The 21,964-nt window shown below is 42.3% G+C and overlaps 1 protein-coding gene across 6 annotated transcripts in view; it reads left to right on the forward strand.

The window, feature by feature from the left end:
* The window catches only part of POC1A (POC1 centriolar protein A), a 73,526-nt gene that overhangs the window by 50,515 nt on the left and 1,047 nt on the right, over nt 1-21,964 (forward strand). For 4 of the 6 annotated variants that reach the window (XM_041425766.1, XM_041425769.1, XM_041425767.1 and 1 more), the window contains one exon: nt 10,334-10,474. In XM_041425766.1, the coding sequence (XP_041281700.1) occupies nt 10,334-10,474 (141 nt within the window). The remainder of the gene's footprint in view (nt 1-10,333; nt 10,475-21,964) is intronic. The other 2 variants (XM_041425770.1, XM_041425765.1) reach the window with 1 other exon arrangement.

Below are 21,964 nucleotides of genomic sequence, written 5' to 3' on the forward strand. Positions count from 1 at the left end.
TTTTGGGTAGGTGAGATAGTTATTTTCTGTCAAATTCAGACTTGAAGCTTCCACCTGCAGATCTTGATTTCATTCCAAGGTCACCTTTTCCTTCAGTGAAAAGTGAACCTACTCCTTCTTTCTCTACTGCTGTGCTAGTGTGCCAGGATTCTGCCTATTGAATAATCCTGAGATTTTGCAGACATTTCAGGATGTAATTACATTTAAAATAGGCATATGGGTTATTATTTAGTTTTGGTACCCCTAAAATACATGAACACTATTCTTGACGCATCTTGATTCTGTTTTCACCCTTAAGTCCATGAGAATCATTTTCCAAGGAGAGCTTTTACTGCTGTGTAGCTGTACAATAATTTTTTTTAAGCATTGTGAAAGCACAGATATTGATGAAAATGGTGGCTGTGTAAAACCACTCAGTGCAGCATCTGATTTCTCATGGAGAGAGGCTGACTAATATGCAAGAAAGAATAACTGAATACAGACATAAAAACTAGTTTGTCATCAAGTTGAATAGGAAGGAAAAACAATCCTAAATAAGCTGTGGGATAAGAGTCATGAAATATTGTCAAGGTTGGTGAGCTTGAAAAAAAACTCGCTCCAAACCAATTTTGACTTCCCTAGGCAGAGGGAGACTGGAGCCTTTAGATGTTTCTGGTTTCTCAGGCAGTTGGTTTAAGTTCTATATGAATCAGGGTATTGGACATGTTTGTAACAATGGACAGAAACTTCAAAGTTGCTCTGCCCACCTGCTTGTGTTTTCTGTAAATATAGAGGCTTGGGAGATGCAGCTTGCTTTGAAAGTAGAAGTGATCTGTGCAAGGACTAATGCAAATGAAAGAGAAGGACACCATGGGCAGAATTGCAGTCATGGCTGGTGTGAAAGCAGAGATGTGAAAGCGTGATAAACAACTGAAGCTGTCAGGAGTGAATTCTAAGTATGGTAGCGTAGATGTGAGACTGTAAATGTTAGATCAGAAGTAGTAGCTCTGCAATAAATGCTTGCTCTTAAATTATAGGCTAACAATTGTTGCTTTAAAGTGTTGCATAATCACCTTGAAACCCGAAGTTCAGGGCAAGCACTCCCGGTGTGTGCAGTGGGAAGCTGATGGGAAGAAAGGAAGTCTTGCAGTCCTGTGACTTGATCCTGTGAATGTGCTTGCTTTGGTCTAGAATCTAAAGGGTAAATTCTGCTGCAAATTGAGTGGTGAGGACCTAAAAGAAAGTCAGAATGAGAGAATGGATTTTGCAGGTGATTTCAAAAATATAAGCTTTTATACTTGTCTGGGGTCAATAACTGTAAGCATTTAGGTCTCTCTGGTTGAAGAGTTGTGTAGGATCAGATCACAGGATGTGTTCACTGTTCTATCAAGTTATGGAAATATTCAACATATGATTATTTTTTTTCCAGAGAGGGCAGATAATGTGTTTTATTTTGGGGATTTGGTGGGGGCTTTTTGGTTTTTTTACAGTTACAAGGAAATAGTCGCATGTGTGGCTGCAGCTGACATGAGTGTGCAAGAACACTTGTTGCATTATGGGACAGATTTGCTGCTGTTGTTACTAATTCCAGGAAGGCTGTGTATAGTCAAGTGTCACTGCAAATGCTGAATGATTGATGTCACATGGACAGTTAGAAAGTGCTTGGGTGTTTATCTAAACTTGCTTATCTAAACACTGAAAATGGTGAATAAAAGCATTGTAGTATAAGCTAATTAGGTAGACAGGTTTTTTTTTTGTGAAATATTATGGAAAATAAGAAATATGCATTGATATATAGATTTTTTGCTCAGATTTAAACATAAACCTTCTGGAGGCATGTTGTAACTGTGCAAAATGTTACTTTGCAAAGCAGGAGGCTTCTGAGGCGATTTTAGCCTCAGCATCCATATATAACTTTCTAATGAAAAATACCTTAAAACTTGCTCATGCTGAGGTGCCTCAGACAGACTCAGAAAGAGGTAATCCCTTGGTAGGGCAATTTGAGAGACATGGCCAGAAGTGGGAACTGTCCTCTGACATTCTCTTGCCAAAAAGCCTTTCTGCTCTTCTGAAATTCAGGAACACAAATGTCTTAAATATTCTTAGCACTTACGGAGTTAAATGGCACTCATTTGTGAAGGTACCAAATTTCTAGGCATAGCTGACCTTCACCAATGCTTGGTAAGAGCAGCATTTCAGCAGAAAGGACTTAGAAACAAGTAGTCTGTGACTCTTCAAATGTGTCTTTCAGCTAAGACAGACATTTAGGCTCTTTTGATACTGCTGGGTTTAGAGCTTTCTCCAGGCCTTGGACCGTGCTTATTTCTTCAATCGTAAATTATCCAAAATGGTCCTTTTGGATAGGATTGGAGGCAAATTCCAGAAAATGTGATTTGATCATAAAGTTGTCTGAAGTCCATAACTGAATGTCCAGAGCTGACTCCACCTCTCTCCTTTGCTGGTTGGGTTTGTTTGGTGACCTCGGGTGCCTCCAGTGCTCAGCCCGTGGTCTCGTGCTGACTGCAGCAGTTCATCCTGTCAGCTTGTCCTTATGTAAACAAATTCCTTCTGAATTACTCATAGGCCAGATGTGCCTCTCTTTTTGACCTTTTGGCTTCCAATTTGGTAGCTGTATCTAATTTTGGCATTTGTTAATACTTACAAATCCTGTTATACCTTTTTTTTTTTTACTTCCTGTGAAATTCCTTCCTGGGAATCAGTGTCATTGCATAGAGCTGCAGCTCTTTGCAATGGGATGTGAATGTGGGTTTTAGTTTGCACCTTCTCCACCCCCTTCTGTTTATGTAATTTTAAGCATTATAAGGGAGGGATATGGTGTCCAATCTTCAGTCTGTGGCGAAGATGTGGTCTGCAAAATGATGATTTTTCCCCATCTGCTATCACCTTACTTTTCTGAGGATTCCCACTCCAGGAAGCTTTAGTCTTGTGCACAATTGCCTTCCTCCTGGAATAGGTAGGTAGATGGTTTACTTGGAAGAACAACAGTGTGATGGGTACTCAAGGTGTTTCCACTGTTCTCTATCCTACTTGGCTGTCCAAGGAGGAACTTGGTAGGGATGAACAGGAGCCTTGCTACGACTGATCACAGGAGCTCTTCCCTACATCCTTCTCAAGCAGGGTGGTTGCAGATGGTTACCCATAGCTGCCTCTCCTCTTGTTAAATGAAACCCACTTATCTAAGCCTGTTTGGAGATGTGACCTTGTAATTGGTTTGTGAGGGAAGAGATCTTAAACAGGAACAGAGAAAAAGAGATTGAGAGCAGCCCTGAAGAAAAAGACTTGTGGATGTTGTTTGACAACAATTGTGACTTGACCCAGCAATATGCACCTGCAGCCCAGAAAGCCAAATGTGTCTTGAGCTGCATCCAAAGCCCTGTGGGCACAGGCTGAGGGAGCTAATCCTGCCCCTCTGCTGTGCTCAGGTGAGACCCCACCTGCTGCCTTCAGCTCCGGGGCCCCAACGTGAGAACAATGTGTACCTGTTGGGGTGGGCCCAGAGGAGGCCATGAGGATGATCAGAGGGCTGGAGTACCTCTGCTGTGCAGACAGGCTGAGACAGTTGGGATTGTTTAGCCTGGAGAAGACTCCAGGGAGACCTTAGAGCCCCTTCTGGTACCTGAGGGGGGACTACAAGAAGAGCTGGAGAGGGTCTTTGGACAAGGGCATGCAGTGACAGGAGGAGTGCCTTGGTGAAGAATGTGGGAGAGAGGAGAAGGCAGCACCCTGAGCTTGGCTTTCCAAGGGGCCTGAATGACTGCAGCAACCTGCAACAGCTTTGCCTGGTAGTGGATGGAGCAGCTGTGCTGCTACAACTGTTTTCCCTTGTGCTCTTGTTTGACAAGATTTCTTCCAGAAATAAGAGGATCAGCTTTTAATTTTTGTCATCTTACAGTGAATAGATTTGTTCTTAGACTCTGGAACAATAAGGCAAGTCCTGACAAGTCATTATTGGTCAGAATAAAAATTGCCTTTTAAGTTCAGCATCTCAGGCTAATTAATGTAAATTCTCCCACTTAGGTTGCTGCTGTATGTGGTTTGTTTTAATGCTTGAGTCATAATTCAAAGAAATGAGATGGAGGAAAGATTTTAAAGTTTTTTTTCAAGCTGCAGTTCTGTGTCAGCTGGGAGATGGATGAAGTTAGCTTAAGGTTTAAAAGTTTCTAAGATCTTGAACTTTTCTGCTAAAATTTAAGCTTCAAGAAGGAGTAAGAATAAGTGCATGTGTTGTGTGTCTGTGTCGGCATTTACATAGACATGGTATGCATTTTTATTCATGTATATGAGTAAAAAATAGGTATGCACATGATTTGTATGTTACACAGTGTGTATATACCTAATTCAGTGGAAAAAGAAAAATTATTCTGATGAAGGGAATGAGCTGGAAGCTGTTGTTCCCACTTCAGGAGATCACTGTGTGTCTTGCCTTGGAGGTGCTTTTGATGTAAAAAAACCTGTAGCTGGACAACCCAAGGCTGAGAATAAACACTTTTTTTCCGTGTTGGCTGCCTTTTCTTGGGAGTTTTTCTCCAAAAATCAGGACCAGGAAGAAGCAGTTCAAATCTTGGTGACATTTCTTACAAGTGGTGTTCACTCTTATGTTTTTGTTCCTGTCATGGCTTGTTTCCACACAAAACTGTTCTGTTGAAATTTTTGTTGTTGTTATTCTCCAGGAGCAGTGTTAGACAGTTGAGCATCACCTATGCAACAAAGCTTAATTATTCCATGCTGAATTCTGGAAGACCTCTTCCTATTTCCTAAATAAACTCTAGGATTGATGGGAGGGGAAAATTGGTTAAGGGAGATAAAATGCAGGAAACATAAATCTAAAATGTTGAAGTCCACCCTTAGCTTTTCCTTCTCAAGAAATACAGGCTTGCTTTATTTTTTTTTTTTTTAACAGTTAGTAGTCATTAAGTTTTATCTGTTGCTGGGCTTTCAGTGTCTGGCATTACTATTTCTCTTCACATGAATACTGTTTGTGCTTTTGGAAATGCAATATGTGCCAAACTCCAATTTGTCTTCAATGTTACCTTGAAGCTGATGGTACTATTGTCTGTCCTGATTTAAAAGTGACACTTACAGACTATAGGGGTAACTAAACTGGACCAATAGACACTGAGGCACAGAGCAAGGTCACTGAAATGTGGGAGCAGCTTTTCCCTTCTGGTGAGGACCTGCTCTTGGCTGGAGATGGCCAGACAGGGTCACTTGCAGAGATTGGATGCTGGTATTTCTGCAAGCAAATCCAAATTTCAGTCCAAGTGCAGCCTTCTCTGTATGGACAGGTTGTTTTGTACATTTTTGAGTCCCTTAGCTGGCCACTAGCTCTTTTCCTGTTTCTGTCCTTCTGGGCATTTTGGACAGCAGAGCTGGATGCTCTGATGCTGTTTCACTTAAAATACACGAGCCTGCTTCATCTGCCTCCTCCTGCCAGTGCTTCACTTAGGCTTTGGCACAAGAGTGCCTTGGGACTTAAATGGCTTTGAGATGTCCCTATTAACTTATTTCTTCCTGAGTTTATCAGGAGCTTAATATTTATTGGCCTATGCTGAAATATGGCTGTTACAGTAGAGGTGCCAGATTTGAGTGGTTTTTTAGTAACACCACTAGGGGAGGAGGGTTCTGCGTAAATAATTGCATCAAACCAAACGTACCATTTATCTGAAGCAAAAATAAAAGTAGGTAATGTTCTTTTCATCTGCCTTCTCTTTCCTCTCTCTCCCTCCCAAATTATTGCAACTTGAATTCTGACATAAGAATTGGGCATAGATGAGTAGTCATATAAATTGTTTCACAAAGCTAATTTAACTCGTGTCCTAAATTGAGTTGTTACCCTGTGCTGGTCTGGACAGTAGATGGGGAGTAATGCAAATCTTGAAGAATGTGATTGCTCCAGAAATTTCAGTGCTGCCTTGAAGAGGGGATGCTTTCCAGGCCAGAGAAATGTTCCTGTGCTCAGTCAATGGCACTTTGTGTGCAGCAGGGAGGACTGAGGTTACTTCTCAGCTTTTCATGAGCTCTTCTATCTAGCACGGTGTACTCCACCTGACCTTCCTGTGGAACTCACCTTGGAGCTGATGTGCTTCCACTGGATGTCACTGTTGCTCTTTGGGAACACATGTAAAGTATTTTACCTGTAGTGAAAATGACTCCTCAAAATAGACTTTTAAAGGTATTTCTCTTTTCTTTGGATTAGTAGAATTGGGGTTCAGATTAACTGCATACACCACCTTTGAGGGTTTTCTGCTGCTCTGTTTTTAGGTGAATTTTTTCAGCTAAGATATTGAATTTGTTTGCACTAGGGAATTTTAATAGATTGAAGATCTGTGTTGAATTGAACACGTTGGATGTATGTTGTTTAAGGGGTGTGCTGTCTTTCCAGATACTTGAAAATTAATTCTTGGCAACATCACACTGTCTTAAAAAAAACCCACCAAAACACAAAACCCTCAAAAGAGTAAAGACACTGTGTTATTTAATTGAAAGGGACTTAAAGGTAGACCTGAACCTATTCCCTTCACACCACTCAATTCTTCCCATCCAGTGCAGAGAGGGGAAGAAAAGGGAGAAGAAATATTTCTTCTGGACTGAATTATAAGAATCCTACATTTTATTAGTAGGTGTAAAAATGAGGTGGATAGTTATTGTATCAATATGTCTTCTGAGGATCGCCATTTAAGAAGCAAAATGGCATTTTTTAGTTGTCTCATGCAGTTTCCTACAGTTGCACATGTGTTTTTTAGTTCATACCTGGCCCCCACCCCCTGATCAGCGCTGTAATTGCTGGCCAGGATGCTGTTTAGCCAGAACAATTTTCATAAGAGGCTCAGTAAGAGACCTCTGGAATGAAGGCTGATTAATTTTCCCCTTCCCCCAAGTAGTTGCCTTGTGCTGACTTTAAGTGGTTGCTATAAATAAATCACTTCTGTTTTCCCTTTGTCACTGAGATCTGTATTGTACTCTGAAACTGCTCATCTCTTCTTCCTTTAATGTTCAGCTGCTCCTTGCTCTACTCCCAGGGTGTAATACACAGATGTTGTAATAAGATATTTAATGGCAGAGACGTTTGTTTGGTTGTGCCAAATAAATTGTACACTTGAACTCTGACTGAAATGAATTAAACCTCTGCAGCAGTGCAGTTGTTTCTGGTGCCTATCCCCAGGATTCAGCTGGCACTTTACCCACAGGTGAGTCAGATGAGAGCACAGGTGTCTGCCTGTAATCATGATGGTCGTTGGTACTGAGACTGACGCAATTTTGTATTTTTGCAATTTTTTTCTAAACCTGTTAGAATTTAAATTCCTGATGGCTGGCTCAGATGATATAAATTGTCATTAGAAGGGCTCCTGGAGTATGGCTGTATGTTTCTAAGGGTTATCATTCTTGGGAACAGCAGCTGATTTAGTCTGCTTTTACAAAACTTGAAAATGTTTCAGTGTGGAGGCAATTTGGTTCTTCCTCAGCTAGGTGCACACTTCCTAAAACCGAGTGGTCAAAGACCTTGGTCAGCTGAAACTCTCCTTTTTGGAAGTCACTGCTGTGACCCAGTGGTTATTTGCAGGCTGGCTGTGTCCCTGGTTTAGACACAGGCACTAACTCAGAACCTCACTGCAGAAGGCTGCAGCTCTGGGATTTCTTGATGATGGGCAGTAGGGAGCCTTTCAAGCAGCTGTGGTGTTTGAAATGGGACAGTATGCCATGTTGTCATGTTTCTACATTTTAAATGTAGATATAGTTCTGTTCTTGGGGCTGTTGCCTTCAGGAGCCCCCATGGCCTTTCTGGAGGTGGCTTTTCGTGGGAGTAGTACATAGCTTGTGAGGTGAGCAGCAGAATATGGCATCTGACAGCTCTGGCTTCAACTTGACATGATGAGGGACCACCTGACCCCTAAAGCATCAGTGTGGGAACATCTCTGCAGTATTGCCTTTGCCAGACTCTTACACTTTGTGAACTGTAACAAAGAGAATATAGACTCAGAGTTCAACCCTGAAGCTTTTTATGAAAAGCTGTCTGACATATGCTATAAAGATAGATGGAGAAAATCTGTTGGTACAGTCATTTTTCTGCTCTGTGAGTCAGCTTGTTCTAATGGGTTTTGAAGAGGATAGCTCATCATCATTTGGGGTTTTTAAGTGCAGGTTGTATGCAGCGTTAGCTCACTAAAATTTCTGCTGTGCCATGATTGACTGGCCTGAAGTTACATCATCAGCATAAGCTAGTCAGCCTTAAAATAGAAAGAAAATGTTTATTTTATGCTAGTACGTATTGAAAAGCAGTGGTTTGTGGTTTTTGTTTGTTTTCACTTTTAAATTTAAACAGCAAATAGTAGGTTTTTTAGACTGGATGGATCTCATCTCTGCAAGAACATATTTTAGTTGATTAAATCAATGCATTGGTGAGCAACCTGTGGCTCTTTGGCTTCCTGCAGCACAGGAGTAGCTGGAGTGTGGCTCCCATGCTGTGTTGGCCAGGGGCCTGTAGACAATCCAAATTATTCAAGCAGGTGGGAGGAAGGAAATAATCAGAGGCCGATGTGGCTGGTACCACCTGATACCCAGCGGCACCGCCAGCCTGTGCTGGAGCACAGTGACCCCTGTGGAGCAGCTGTCACTTAAACCTTCCCCTTCTTTCCTGCTCCTTATGCAAAACTGGCCATGTGGGGCTCAGCAGCAGGAGGATGGTTTGGTGGGCAGGGTCTGGAAGAATGGTCAGCTCCTACTAGCAGATGGTGGCCAGCAGCAAGGCATTCTCCTGTCAAAGCTGCTACTGCTGCAGCCTCTTATTTCTTCTTCTTTTGCTCACCCCCTGCAGTCTCCACCTTGCCTAGGTACTCATGTTTCTGCTTCTTGTAGTACTTATTGCATATTTTGCCTGTGTTGTTGAGCTGGCTCTCAGCCTTGGGAGCCTTCGTGTGGCTTCAATCAGTGGCTCCCAGCAGCACAAGGGTTTTTATGTATATTTTTTAAATATATGAAAATTTTTGTATGCATGTATATATCTTCGTGATGTACTGAACAGTTTGGTGGTTGAAGTTATGTGAGCTGGTCTTGTTGCAGTTTATTTGCACATCTGCACACATCTGGCATCGAATACAGAAAGGAGCAGGTAAATCAGTACTGTGCTGGTGAGAAATGCATTCATGCTGTTGCATAGGAGAGAAGAGACAGAGGCAAATCTTTGTTTCTACTTAGAAAAAGTACATGTGGAAGAACTTCTGGAGTTTGTTTTTCAATCTGTCAGAATTCCTTGCTTTGTTGATTTGTAACTCAAAATCAACAAAGTAATCAACTTTTGTTGATGACTCAAACTTTGTGTGAGTAATAAGTGCATGGGATAGAGCTGCACAGGCATTGGGCTATGGGAGAAGTGTTTTGAGAGCTGTGATCTTGGCTTTCAATTCAAATTTTGTCCATTCGTGTAAATTGAGAAACTGAAGTCTGCAGTTGCTTAACCAGTTGGCTACGTCCTTTAGTTAAACTTCTTTGTACTGCTTCTACTGGCAATATTGCAGATAGACAATGCAAATAGTGTTTGTTCTACAAGAAAGATACCATTCTGAAAGAAAAGGAAAGAAGAATAGGTTCTTTAGTAGACATCTATTTGTGTTTTTCAAACTTAATTTATTCGGAATGAAATATTCAAGCTTGCATAACTAAAACAGTTGAAACTTCAAAGTAAACTTGTTCTTAATCTCATTGAGGAGGAAAACCAGTTCAAGATATAAACAAAATTTAAATTACTTAATCAAAACAGTCCCAGTGCATACTGGGACATCTTGCTTCTGCTGAACTTAACTATGGTACAATGTCTTTGCCTTCTTTAAGCTACCAAACATGGAGGGAGGCTTTAATTGCACTTTTGGAGTGAAATAATCAGACTCCTCTGGCGTAGCTTACTTAATTCCTGTCATTGGGATGTAGTGCTTCCCTAAGCAACTCCAGTAAGTCTTCACTTACCTGTAGTCTGTGCCTGTGTGCCACAAGAGCACACCAAAGTTCTTTGCACATAGAAAATGTGAACGTTGTAGGATTGCTTCAAGATTTTTATCTAAGGTTTGCCTTTCCTTCTGGTAGTTTAAAAACAAGCAAAAGCACGCACGAAACCCCCCCAGAAAACAACAAAACCACCCTCCACCTGGAGCAGGCAGACAAGTCAGCAGAAGCTTTTCCTTTTCCAGCTGTGGCAAGAACAATTCCTTTCCTCCTTTGCCTTTTTTAATAGCATAGACTGTCCCAGCATAAACTGTCCTTTACTGTTTACCCTCCATGGAGCAGAAATCCCTGTGCAGTTATTTGCATTGCAATAGCAGATTATGTCTGTTTATTTTTCTAGCAGTCAGAAATGGATGATGGCATTCATCATAAGAAAACAAAAACTCAGGATTCTGTTAGGACCCATGAGCAGCAAGAGGAGGAGACCAGTATTGCAAATACCCTGGAGCATATTATGGGACAGCTGGATGTTCTGACTCAGGTATGACTTGCTTTTTAATTTGTTATTGACAAAGGTACCTGTGACTGGAAGAATTGGGAATGTTTTGCAATAGTTTCATAGAAGAATAATATGGCTCTTTCAAAACCTCTGCTTTTCAGTAGTATTTTGATGAGTTTTTCATCATCTGCTTCTCAGCTTCTCTCTATCAGTTCCCTCACACTGACTTCCACCTTAGGCCCTGCTCTTCCCCAGTTTCTTTGTGCTGCAGCGTGGTAGATGCTGCTGGAGCCAGCTCTGATAGACTGTGCTGTTAGCCAGGGTTTATCTAAGGTGATGCCTAAAGGATTGGTTGGCAGAACAGCTCTGTTTTGGTGAATAATCTCTGTCTCTCTTCCCTCCTCCGTTATACCACAGCCTATAGGTGAACTCTGTTCAGATCCTGCTCCTTTCCCCCACCCAGCACTCACCTACACAGTCCAATCTCTGCAGAATCCTCCTCCCATCAACAAGTCTGGGCCCTTCTGTGCCTCGTTGCTGGAACATGTTTTTCACCCACAGCTACAAACAACTAATGCCTTGCTAAAACATTAACAAACAGTTCTTTCTTGGAGTCAATAAGCAATGTTTGAACAGAACCAGCCATGAATGGTGATCATCACAGAATGTGTTTACTTAATAAGAATTTGGGGATAGAAATGTTTTTTGACTTACTAAACTGCTTCTTGTTCATTGTGGAGACATACTGTTTCTGATGGACTGGACCTGACTTTCATTGTGTTTTTTGAGGTGTGTGAGAGCAGGGAGAAAGTATGGAATGGCAAACACTGGAGGTCTCCTGTAGCTGAGACTATGGTGGTAGGATGGAAAAATCTGTTGGGAGGGTTTTTCTGTGAGTTTAAATACTGCTTCTGAGGAGGAATAAGTAGGTCTTAAACTCTTGGTGTTGAACATACTGATTAGTAGTCTGAGTTAGCTCTCTGCTCTAGAGAGAGTTAACTTGTCAAAGTACTTGTCAAAGAGTGTAAGATGATGGGTTGGAGGGCCCATCAGGAGATTGAAGGCTGTTTTAGGGATTAAAAAACATGCCACAACTACAAGCAGTCTAAAATAGTGTAGGATGAAATCCAAAAGGTATTTAAGTTCACTTGGCAGAAATGCAAAAGAGCACTTTTGCTGTGATCTTTAAAACACTGAACACTGGAGGAGGGGAGGGAAATCTTGTGTGACACTGGGCCCTTATACTTGTGAGTAAAAAGCAACTCAGTGTATACACAAAATATTTTAATACTGTTTTTACGTCTCCCTAGTAAGCCTGGAATGTGATTGTTATCTTTCATTACATTAATCACATCCACATTTCTGATGATGGATGTGTAATGGCTCCTTTTCAACTTCATAGGTGTTTAGAGGAGGCAAATATTGCAGTAAACAGTATGTGTGGGATTTAACCTAAATATAAGCAATGCAAATATCTCTGTTGAAGATATTGTGTAACTGTAGAAAATTCTAAATGTTGTTTTAAACCTAGCAGAAAGAGAAATTGAGATCAGTGGGGGAGGAATAAATTAGTAAGTTATAGGATAAAATTGGAAATAGCCCTGAAATAGTAAAAAAACCAAAAAGCTGCCTTGAGTAACTGTGTTCTTCAACCTTTTACCTTTTTTGTAGCATTTTTACCATCTTTGAAGTACTTAATTTCCCATTGGTTCTACTCTGTGTATGTTGTATTAACACCATTTTAAGGCATTTGTACAGGAAGGTGTTCCTGACGTGCTGCTTTCATGCCAAGGTTTTGATATGTAGCAGCGACACAAACTGACACCAAACAAAAACTTTAGCAAATGAGCCTGGAAGAATTCCTCATTCCTGGACTAAGGAAGAAGGCACCTCAGTGAGGAGGGGGTGTGGGCAGTAGCAAGGCAGCTGTGGAGGGCATTGACTTGCATGTCTGAACTTTGTCTTTTCCAGCTTGGGCTGGTAGGAGCAGGGAATGCAGCTCCAGCAGAGCCGCTGTTACCCCTCTTCCATGCAGCTGGATGTGCTCTGGTAGGAGCTGGGGTGTGCAGGGATCCAAATGAACTGGAAGCAGGGCCTGCTGGTGTGGGGTTGGTTGTCTTTCCAAGGCATTTCTGCCAAAGGACAAATGGATGCTGCTCCCTGCAGGCAGCAGATTCAAACCAATGTCTGTGTTTGGGCCTGCTGACTTCTTTGTGAAGGGAGGACACCACTGCTTCTTCAAAACAACAGAAGGCTTTCATGAACAATACTTAACAGGTGTCACTATTTTCTCTTCCTGGAGAAGGGCTGAAGATGTTCCTAGTGCTCTGTTAAAATCATAATTCCTGAGTATTGTGTGTTTCAAGAGAACTCCAAGGGCATAAGCGGGGCCATCCACTTGAAGGGAAAGAGCGTGTGACATTTCCAGAAACCCTCTACTGATATAGCCATCCATGGGCTTCTCAGGAATTTAATCTGTTAGCTCCATGGGAGCTTGGATTAATTTCTGATGTGGTATCCTGAGTTCCTGTGTTCATTGTTCTTGTTGTAGATACAAGGATGTCTTGCTGTCGTGTAAAGTACTGGTGGGGGAAGGTTAAAGTTGTGATAAACTTCTTTGGGAAATTATGCAGATCTAAGCCAAATTTATTTTCCTAATATTTTTTCTCTAGCTGTCATTTCAAGATTTAAACCTGGTGTCATGTAGAAGTGGGAAGGAGAGAAAATACTTCCAATTTCTGCTGAAAGAGGTGATAGTAAGACATCAGCTGTGGGCTGTCATCTCTTGCCAGCACACAGCTTTGTTCTGAGCTGCACACTTGAAGCTGCATCCCCAATTATTAGTACCTTCCCTGTGCTGGCAGTAGATTTCCAGATGAAATGAGGTGTCATGTGCTTTGATTGAGTGAGATTGTTTTTGTTCAATTCAGAGGTCTCTTCCAGCCAGTCACCAATCACTGAGGCTGTGGAGGTGTTGTGCCCTGCACAGGAGGATACACTGAAGCAGACTTGCTCCTTCAGCCGGCCACTTCAGTTCTTATCAGAGAGAGATGGATCAAAAGAACCCAGTGGCTGTTGTGTATCACAACTAGCAGTAACCATGACAGTGAATAGAAGATTTGCTAAGCTTCGTTCTTATGTTGCTGATATGATTCAGTTCTTTAAATGCAACTTTCTTTCAACTGGTCTTTGATTCAATGAAACCTTTTTTCCCTCCTCCTCCCCAAAGCTCTGTCAGGATATCTTTCATTTTACTTGTAAGAAACTGGGCTAATGTGACCTGACAGAGTCTTCATATTTTTTCCCAAAAGCAGTTTGTGTTTGGCCTTACATGGCTCTTTTTCAGAACAGTAGCATATGCTTAATAATTCTGCTGCCTTGAAGAGTGAAGTTGAGACCTGGACATAAGCCAGTTGTTCCCAGTAGTTTTGGATTACTTAGATGCCCTGGTTTCCCTCTGTAGGAAAGCAGGCAATTCACATCTGGCAAAGGAATGAGGAAGATGAGAGTAATAAATGTATGATACTGATGCTTTCCTCCTCCCTTTCCTGCAGCTTATTCTCTTGTCATTGTCTCAGTGTTTAAAAATCCTCTACTGGCATTTCAGAGATGTGGAAAGGATGAAAATGGAAACTGTTTATCAATTTATTTGTCTTTATTGAAGACTGGATCTCAATATCTCAGTGCCTATATGAAGAGTTGGGGTGAATATTTAACTTTGAGGGGAAAACAAGGTGATTTTCTCTCTTGGATAATCTGGCACAGAAAGGTCTATTTTGGCTGAAACAAAAATGTAGCAGATCAAGGATTTGCTTGGTTCAGGTGCATTTCCTGCACTTACAGATGAGCTGCCCTTCTGAAAAGATCATCTGTGAGCAACTGTCTTGGCTGCATTTGCAGTGATCATCTTCAAACAGTTTAATGTTCTCTTGTCCTCACTCCAAACACCTCCAGCTGCTGTGTTCGCTCTGTTCATCTGTGGGCAGCAGGCACTGAGGCAAAAGCTGCTGGTTTTATGTGGGAAGGAAGATGTCTTCTCTAAATGAAGAGTTCAGAACCAGGTTAGCATAAAAATTCATAAATAGCTGCGATAATCCACCCACAGGAAATGGCTTTATATGCTTCCCCAAACTAATCTTGCATTGAAGCTGGGAGAAAACAACACAGTGAAATGGAGAAGACTTGATAAATCTGTAAAATAATCCAGAGCCTGAATTGAAGGACAGTCTAGCTCATGTGAGATTAAAGGATTATTTCACTCCAGAAGATTGCAGGCGGAGAAAGAATTTTTCTAAATTATTTTTCTAGCATAAAAAAAGACTTGGACACAAGTAAGTTGTTTTTTAGTTAATGTTTGTGTGTCCAGTGCTTAGTAATAAAAGTGAATAAAATAAAATTTTTACTCCTTTTTTGAGATGCAGTCTCAAGCCTGTGTTGGTGAGGGATGAATGTGGTCTCTCTTTTGAGAGGCACTGAATGTAAATTAAGGAACTGGTTTAGTGAAATATATGCTTTATGACTTCAAGGAGTTTCAAGTCAAGAAGAAATATTTGACAGTGCTGTGGGGATCATGTCACAAGTGCTTCTACCTTTGCTGTGCACAAATATCTTGGTTTCTGTGTTGCTCTCAAGACCTGAACACCGATGGACCCAATATACAGGAAAAAACTGCAAGTAATTTTTATTCCAAGAGAAATAGTTTGAAATCTGAAACACTAATAAAAAAGTTCTCATCTGAAAATCTGTGGAGTGTCAGATGAGCTTGGTTTTTTAAATCTGAATTTAAAAGACATAGAGACTATTTCTTGTGAATCAGACCCATCTCTTAGCGATTCAGTAGCTTTGATCTCTCACTCAAAACAAATCAAGTACCCTGGTTATTGCCAGTCCTCTGTGTCACTGAGCAGAGCAACTTTTTTTTCCCCTCTGAAATTTACTTCCAAAATATGCTTGTTGATGCAAATACATTTTTCTCCTTTCTAAGACTGCTTAAATTAAATGCACTCTGAGGGATATTGCTGTGTTAGCAGGACACCCTCTGAAGGCTGGCTCTTCAGAAGTGCTGATCCTCTCCCTGGTTGTTCACAGGACCTTCACCTTCCATTTTCCTTCAATGGGAAGGAATATTAAACACCTCCCACAATTTGTTTTCACAAGCAGACTTTGAAGATTAATACAAGTTGTTATCCAGCTATTGGATACCAGCATCTGAGTTTATTTAGGTGAGGTGATTTGCATCCTCTCAGAGGCAGGGGACGGATATGGGAAGGCTTTGAAGTCTTTGTGGTTGGGGAAGACCTCTGGTCGTTCGGGCTCTAACCTTGCTACTGTGCAGCTGCTGTCATGGTGCATGTCTGGACATTCTGTTGCAGCTCATCCTGACTGCCTTGTATTTTGTGTGATTCTGGGAGTCTCCTGGCTCCTTTTGCTGTGCTGGCCCCAGAGGTCTGGGAGTTCTGCACCAAGGAAGCTGCACTGAAGCCATCAGCCATTCCCTTCCAGAAACGTGCAGGGTCTGATGTAAGTGCCATCAGTTTAGCTGTGGCTGTTCAGCTGTCAGGACTAAAGCAACAGCAACCTGTGACGAAACATTTCTAGTCAGAGGGCTGTAAATGGACTCAGTTGCAAGGGGCTTGTCTGCCTTGTGTCTCCACCCTGTGTGGATGAAACTGGCAGAGCCTGTGTCTCATTTTTGTAGCTAGGATTGATTTAATAAAAAGGACAACCTTTTCTGTACCCCAGGATCCCTTTGGTCACTATGATACTGGTACTGATTATGCTGCTTGCTCTGGCAAAGACTAGATAGTACTGGAATTTTTGTGTATGCTTGTGTGGTTTTCCTACTGTAAAAAGCACAGTGAGCACTGCAAGTGATCACTTGTTGCTGTGCTGAGTACCACAGGAGGAGATTTGTGCATTACACCAAAGTTGCTCCTGTAGTTTAGTGAAAGGGTTGGTAAACTGTCATTCAGGTAATTCTGCAGAAAGTGAGGTGTGCTGGGAGATGGAAGGAGAGATGGCAGCTGAGAATGATAGAGTGGTTTGTTTGACTAGAATTATCTAGTTCCAGCCCTGCTGCCAGGCCAGGTTGCTTACAGCCCCATGCAGCCTGGCCTTGACCACTGCCAGGGATGGGGCAGCCACAGCTTCTCTGGACAGCCTGGGCCAGGGCCTCACCACCCACATTTTAATATTAAGGGGAGGGTAGCTGAGCAGTACTGGCTTTGAGTTTTCTCATTAACCATTTCCTTCTTGTAGTGCTTCAGGCTGCTAAACAGAAAAAATTCTTTACTTTTCAAGTGTCCTCAGTAGCAGATGTCTGAAGGGTGTGTGAAGAGACCTGGTGGGACTATGAATTCATGCCCTGCACTAAAGAACAGATAAGGAGGTTGTTTAGCAGCACAACTTGAGCAGATCCTGATGAGGCCAGGCTAGTGCTGGCATTTGTCCTTCTGCAGGCATTGTCATGTATTCCTGATCCATGTGACTCCACAGTGAGCCTTGGATGGGTGTGCAAAACCTGCGTGGAGGGCTCTGTGGGACTTCCTGACTCAGAGCTGCACAGCAGCACTGACCAAGATGATCCTGTCCAGCCACACTGGAGTTAAATGTGTTGTAGGAGCAATAATAAAAGTTTGTAGAATTTGAAGCAAGTTACAAAGTAAAACCAGGAAAATTCATGGTGCTGAATTAGAGAACGGGATAGTGTGGAGTCTTCACTCACTAACTCACCCTGGTGTGAAATACTCTATGCAAATAGGCTTTGTGAGAATTCATGTTAGAGTTTGCCTTCAAAGCAATGGGGATGGTGAGGAGCTACAGACCTGATTTTAAATGTTTGGGGTAGCACATCTTGTTTTAGTCTGAGCACATGAGGAGCTATCGTTTCTGTTAGAAATACTCCACATTTTATTTTAAACCACTCTGAGGTTAAGGTTTTGACCACTGGTGTAAGGCTGGTCCTTGCAGTTGTTTGTTTGCTAAAGTGTTAATTCTGTGAAAGCTTCATGCCTTGTTCTGCTGTGAGATGAGACTTCTCCTCACTCAGTCTGAACTGTCAGCTCTTGCTGAGAATGCTTCAGAGATGCAGAAGGTGTAGCTGGCTTGGGTGCCATCTCAAAGCTGTTAAATTACGATCTGCACATGAGGAAAGCAGCCCAGCTCTCTTTAAGTGAGCTTGGTAAGAGCAGGGATTTGCTCTGGGGGTCCAAGTGCAGCTGCTGGGGTGGAGGGGCACTGGCTGCATGTTGGGGCAAAACCCAGCATGGTATGGGAGGAGGAGAAGCTGTTCTTGCCAGACAGGTTTGTGCTTGAACTCTCGCTGTCTAAGTTCTCCCATGAGCCTTTCAAACTTGCAGCTGCAGTTTGGAGTTGTAAACTGTGATTAGTGGTGGGAGTTCAGGTTTTTTTCCTCCTGGAAAAGGTAGGTAGGGCTACCCCAGTGCAAGCCCTTCCTGTAGTAGTTTGTTTCACTCATTGCATTAGTTTAGAGAAAGGACTCCCAAGCTCGATTTACCTGGCTGCCCCTTGGATGCTGTTATAAATGAAAATTGCGAGTGAGCAAATTTTTAATAAAAATATGAAAAATAAAATTTATTTCGCGACCGTTTCTTTTCTCTGTCCGGAGCTGCACAAAAACCTCGTCCAAGAGCAGAATCGTCGTCTTCCTGTGTTCCCGTAACCTGGCATTCAGGTCCGAGGTGCCAATGGCCCTCAGGCATCACCCTCATTTCCCGGACTCGGCGGGTATTCAGGGTCCAGGTGTCAATGTTCCCAAGACAGGCATCTCATCTGGTGCCATCCCTTCCCGTCTTGGCAGCTACAGTCTTCTTCTCATGCTAATGTCCATCTGCTGCAGTTTCCCAGTGTGTCTCCAGGCTGGATTTCCTAACCTGAAGGGAATGAGAGGAATTCCCCCCTCCCCTCTTCTCTTCCCCGGTTTATTTTACTTATATCAACTGATACACAGTTTATTCCCATGAATTACTACCCGTATTCCTAACAGATGCTAAGGCAGCATTTTTACCATGCAGTTCACATGTACTTCTTGGCCATGTTTGGGAGTGAAGTGGGCTCTGAAATTGCTAATTTTAGGGAAAATCACCTGAAGTTGCAGCAGGGCATCGTTGAAAACACACCTGCACTGGCCATGCTTGTTACAGAGGGCAGAGCTCTCTAACCTGCAACTCCAGGTCAAATGTGACTAGTCCCATTTTGTAAACCTATGGGCAATCTGTAGTCTTCAATGGACCTTTTAAAAACCATCAGTCCCTAAGTTCTTCCTCATACCCACACAGTGGAGTGGAGAAAGTGTGGGTGCAGAAACTTACAAACTTCTGCATTTGTTGTGTGCTTATTGTGGGTGATTTTTTTTTCTATAAATTGAAAAGAAAATGCTGTCTTCGTAAATTAACATGTCAGATAGGAAAGAAAAATGTGAAGAGGCAGAAGTAATGTTTTTTTCTTTGAGCTGTTTGATATGTTAGTGCTCTGCAAAAGGTTTTAGCATATGCTTAAAAAAACAGTGGAGCAAACTTTTGAGGATCTTTTTAAGTAAAGCTAGAAAACTACTTCTGCTTCCTTTGAGATCAATGGAGAGAGGGATCTTCTGCTATGAAGAAACAGGAATAGAAGTGCAAGTGTCCTATTTTTCCTGCACAGAGCCAAGAACACTCTGTGGTGCAGTCACTGTGCAGGATCATATCCCTTGTAGGTTCAGCCAAGCTGTTGTTACCTATCTGAGGAACTGCTGTGTCCATACTTTTTGGGGTGGGTTCCCTGATTACTGGTGATCAGTCAGGCAGTTCTGTCCCCTGTGCTAGCCCGTGGCTAACTCAGAGCCACTGTGACTGCATACTGGAGAGGCCCTGTGCTGCGCCTTTGGCCGTGCAGAGAGTGTTCCTGAGCAGGGTGAGCTGAGCATTGGTTATTCCTCCCTTCTGTGCCATTGCCCACCTTGCCCCCAGCTCCAGGCTAAGTCCTGCTTTAGCCCACAGCAGCCACCTGGCTGGCTGGATCCCTCCTGCCAGGGACTCCACTGCTGCTCCAGAGCCTTGCTGGTGACCTCTGCTCCCTGGCTCTGGACTTTGTTCAGGTTTCCTTCAACGCTGGTGGAACTGGTTTCTTTTGACATTCAATTAGCACCTGGTTCCCCTTATCTGTCCTCCTAAAAAGCCCCTCCAGGGCTGCTGCAGAAGCTTCAACCCTAAGGCCAGTGGCTTTTGAACTGTCTCTGCTGCTTAATCAAACATGTTTAAGAGGGGCTAAAGAAAAGATACCGATGAGAGCATCTTGGAACAGCATCCCAAATCACTGTTATTTGAGTTGTGAAAATAACATGGAGGAATGGCATAAGGGGCTTGTCATCAGGTAGGTAAGCCTGGGTGCCTCAGTTCAGGTGTCCTGGGGGAGGATGGAAGTGAATATTCCCCAGAATTTTTAAGTCAATTGGAGGCAACTTTTTATTTCTCCATAGTTTCTCATTAATGTTTCCTAAGAGAAGATTGGTTTTTTTTCAATGTTGAGTCTGTGAAGATAAATGAAGACAAATGTTGCCAGAAGTGTGGTTAGAAGTGATTTAAGTTTTCTGTGAAAAATTCCTGTATTCTGTTCTGGTGCCCATAGTAATGCTCAGTATATTACAGTAATGCCAGAAATACTCCTTACAAAATAAATAGCTTGGCCTTTTTTTCTTGTTTAAGCCTAAGCTGTTATCCTTTTGCCAGTTTGAGCCAGGACTTTAATAAATTATCCAGCATTTACTCTCTGGTGCTGGAGACATGTACTGTATTCCTGACAGACCAGGAAGCCCAGATCCTGCCACAGAGTGCAAACTGGGCTCTGGTGAATCCTCACTGGCTCTGGCTAACAATGTTCTCCTCCTTGGCTTAACTGCTGATTTGTTATCTTTGAGAAGCCCTAGCAAAGCATGCAGGAGTTGAATGGGTGCAGTTTCTTTTGCCTCCTGAGAGTGACTTGCTTTATAAATAGCAGCATGGAAATATTGTAAAACTTTCAGCTGCTAATAAAGGAGCTTTTCTTTTCTGTGCAAGTTGCAATATAGCACTTACAGCAGCTGGGCAGTATTTGTGCTTTCCCTTACCTTCCTAGGATATCAGATGCCCTGTCTATTTATATTCATCATACATTCAAGTCTAAATGGACTATAGTCATTGATTCCTACTTTGGTCTTCCTGAATTTAATTTCTGACTGCTACTTTTCCACTTTTAGTTTCCAAAAAATACTTACTGCAAGTTTCTGCTTATACTTACATGCAGTTTCCATTCCAATAAACATTTTCCTTACAGCTTTCTCACGAATTCAACACTTAGTGAAATCTGCTTTACTTGTGTCTCATGGTGCTGTGTGTAACAGCTCTTAACTCCTATTGACAGGATCATGGTGGCAGTAAATCATGGAACAGAGGAACCACGAGTGATCTGGGCATTGCTTCTGGCAGGGCACTGTGACTGGGCCTTTAATTCAGCTGATTATCTTTCTAAAGGAAATTTGATGCAATGTTTCATTCTCTCTCTCTTTATTGGAGTGTTGAGTTACTAGTTCATTTTTCAGATGGAAAAGCCAGGATCCCTACTGGTTTTCATTCTTTCTCTGGTTGCTTAAAGGATAAGATCTTTGCTGTAAACCCTTGGTAGACATTTGGCCTGCTGTGTTCTGCCCTTGGTAGCTTTGTCCTGGTCTCCAAGACAGTCACTAGGCAATGGCATGGCTGGATGTGGAAAATATTAAGTCCTCTCTCCTTTGAATAGATGGGAGGGCTCCTGCTGGCTTGGGGGCACCTGGGATGTTACCTGCTGGCTCCACAATGTTTCTTCTGGTTCTCTGTGTACTTCAGTTTCTGTGCCTCTAAGGGATGGAAATGGAAGAGGAAAAAACTTAAATGCAGCTGGTGCTGTAGCCCATGGAATATTTGGGCAATGCAGGGTTGATTGTTTCAGGTGAAGCTTTCTACAGCTGTAGCAGAGCTCTTCTGCCTTGTCACAGGTCAGAAATAAGAAATATATTAGAAATAATCTTTGAACTGTGTTTAGGGAGGAGAAAAAGGTGCATTATGATGCACTGGACAACCTCAAGCCCTTCCTGACTTCCTTGATGCAGTCTTGCAAGATGGCTTTGCCTTATGCCTGCTGTTGTTTTTACTATGTCTGTTTTCTCTTCTCCCCCACGACTTATCTCATTCCCCAAATCATTTTACAGCAGACTTTTCTTAGTCTCAAGTGGCTTTAGCCAAGCTATTTCCTCTCTTTGTGCTTTCGTTTCCCCAGCTGTAAAATGGGGATAATGAGACCTGCTTGCTTTTGTCAGGCACTTAGAGATGTGCTTACGAAATGTGCTATTAAAAGGCTTTCTATGTATAACTGCTATACAAACAGCGGTTGTCCAAGTTTATTTGAATTACTTTATTAAAGTCCAAGGTTCTGAGCATCCTTTGTTTTTAGCAGAGGATGTTATTTATGCAGTAAAAATGCCCAAAATGTGAAGCTATCGATCGTTGCTGATAAGTTTATGGA

This window comes from Onychostruthus taczanowskii, unplaced genomic scaffold, assembly GCF_017590055.1.
Source record: "Onychostruthus taczanowskii isolate IOZ18803 unplaced genomic scaffold, ASM1759005v1 scaffold9, whole genome shotgun sequence".
Taxonomy (NCBI): Eukaryota; Metazoa; Chordata; class Aves; order Passeriformes; family Passeridae; genus Onychostruthus; species Onychostruthus taczanowskii.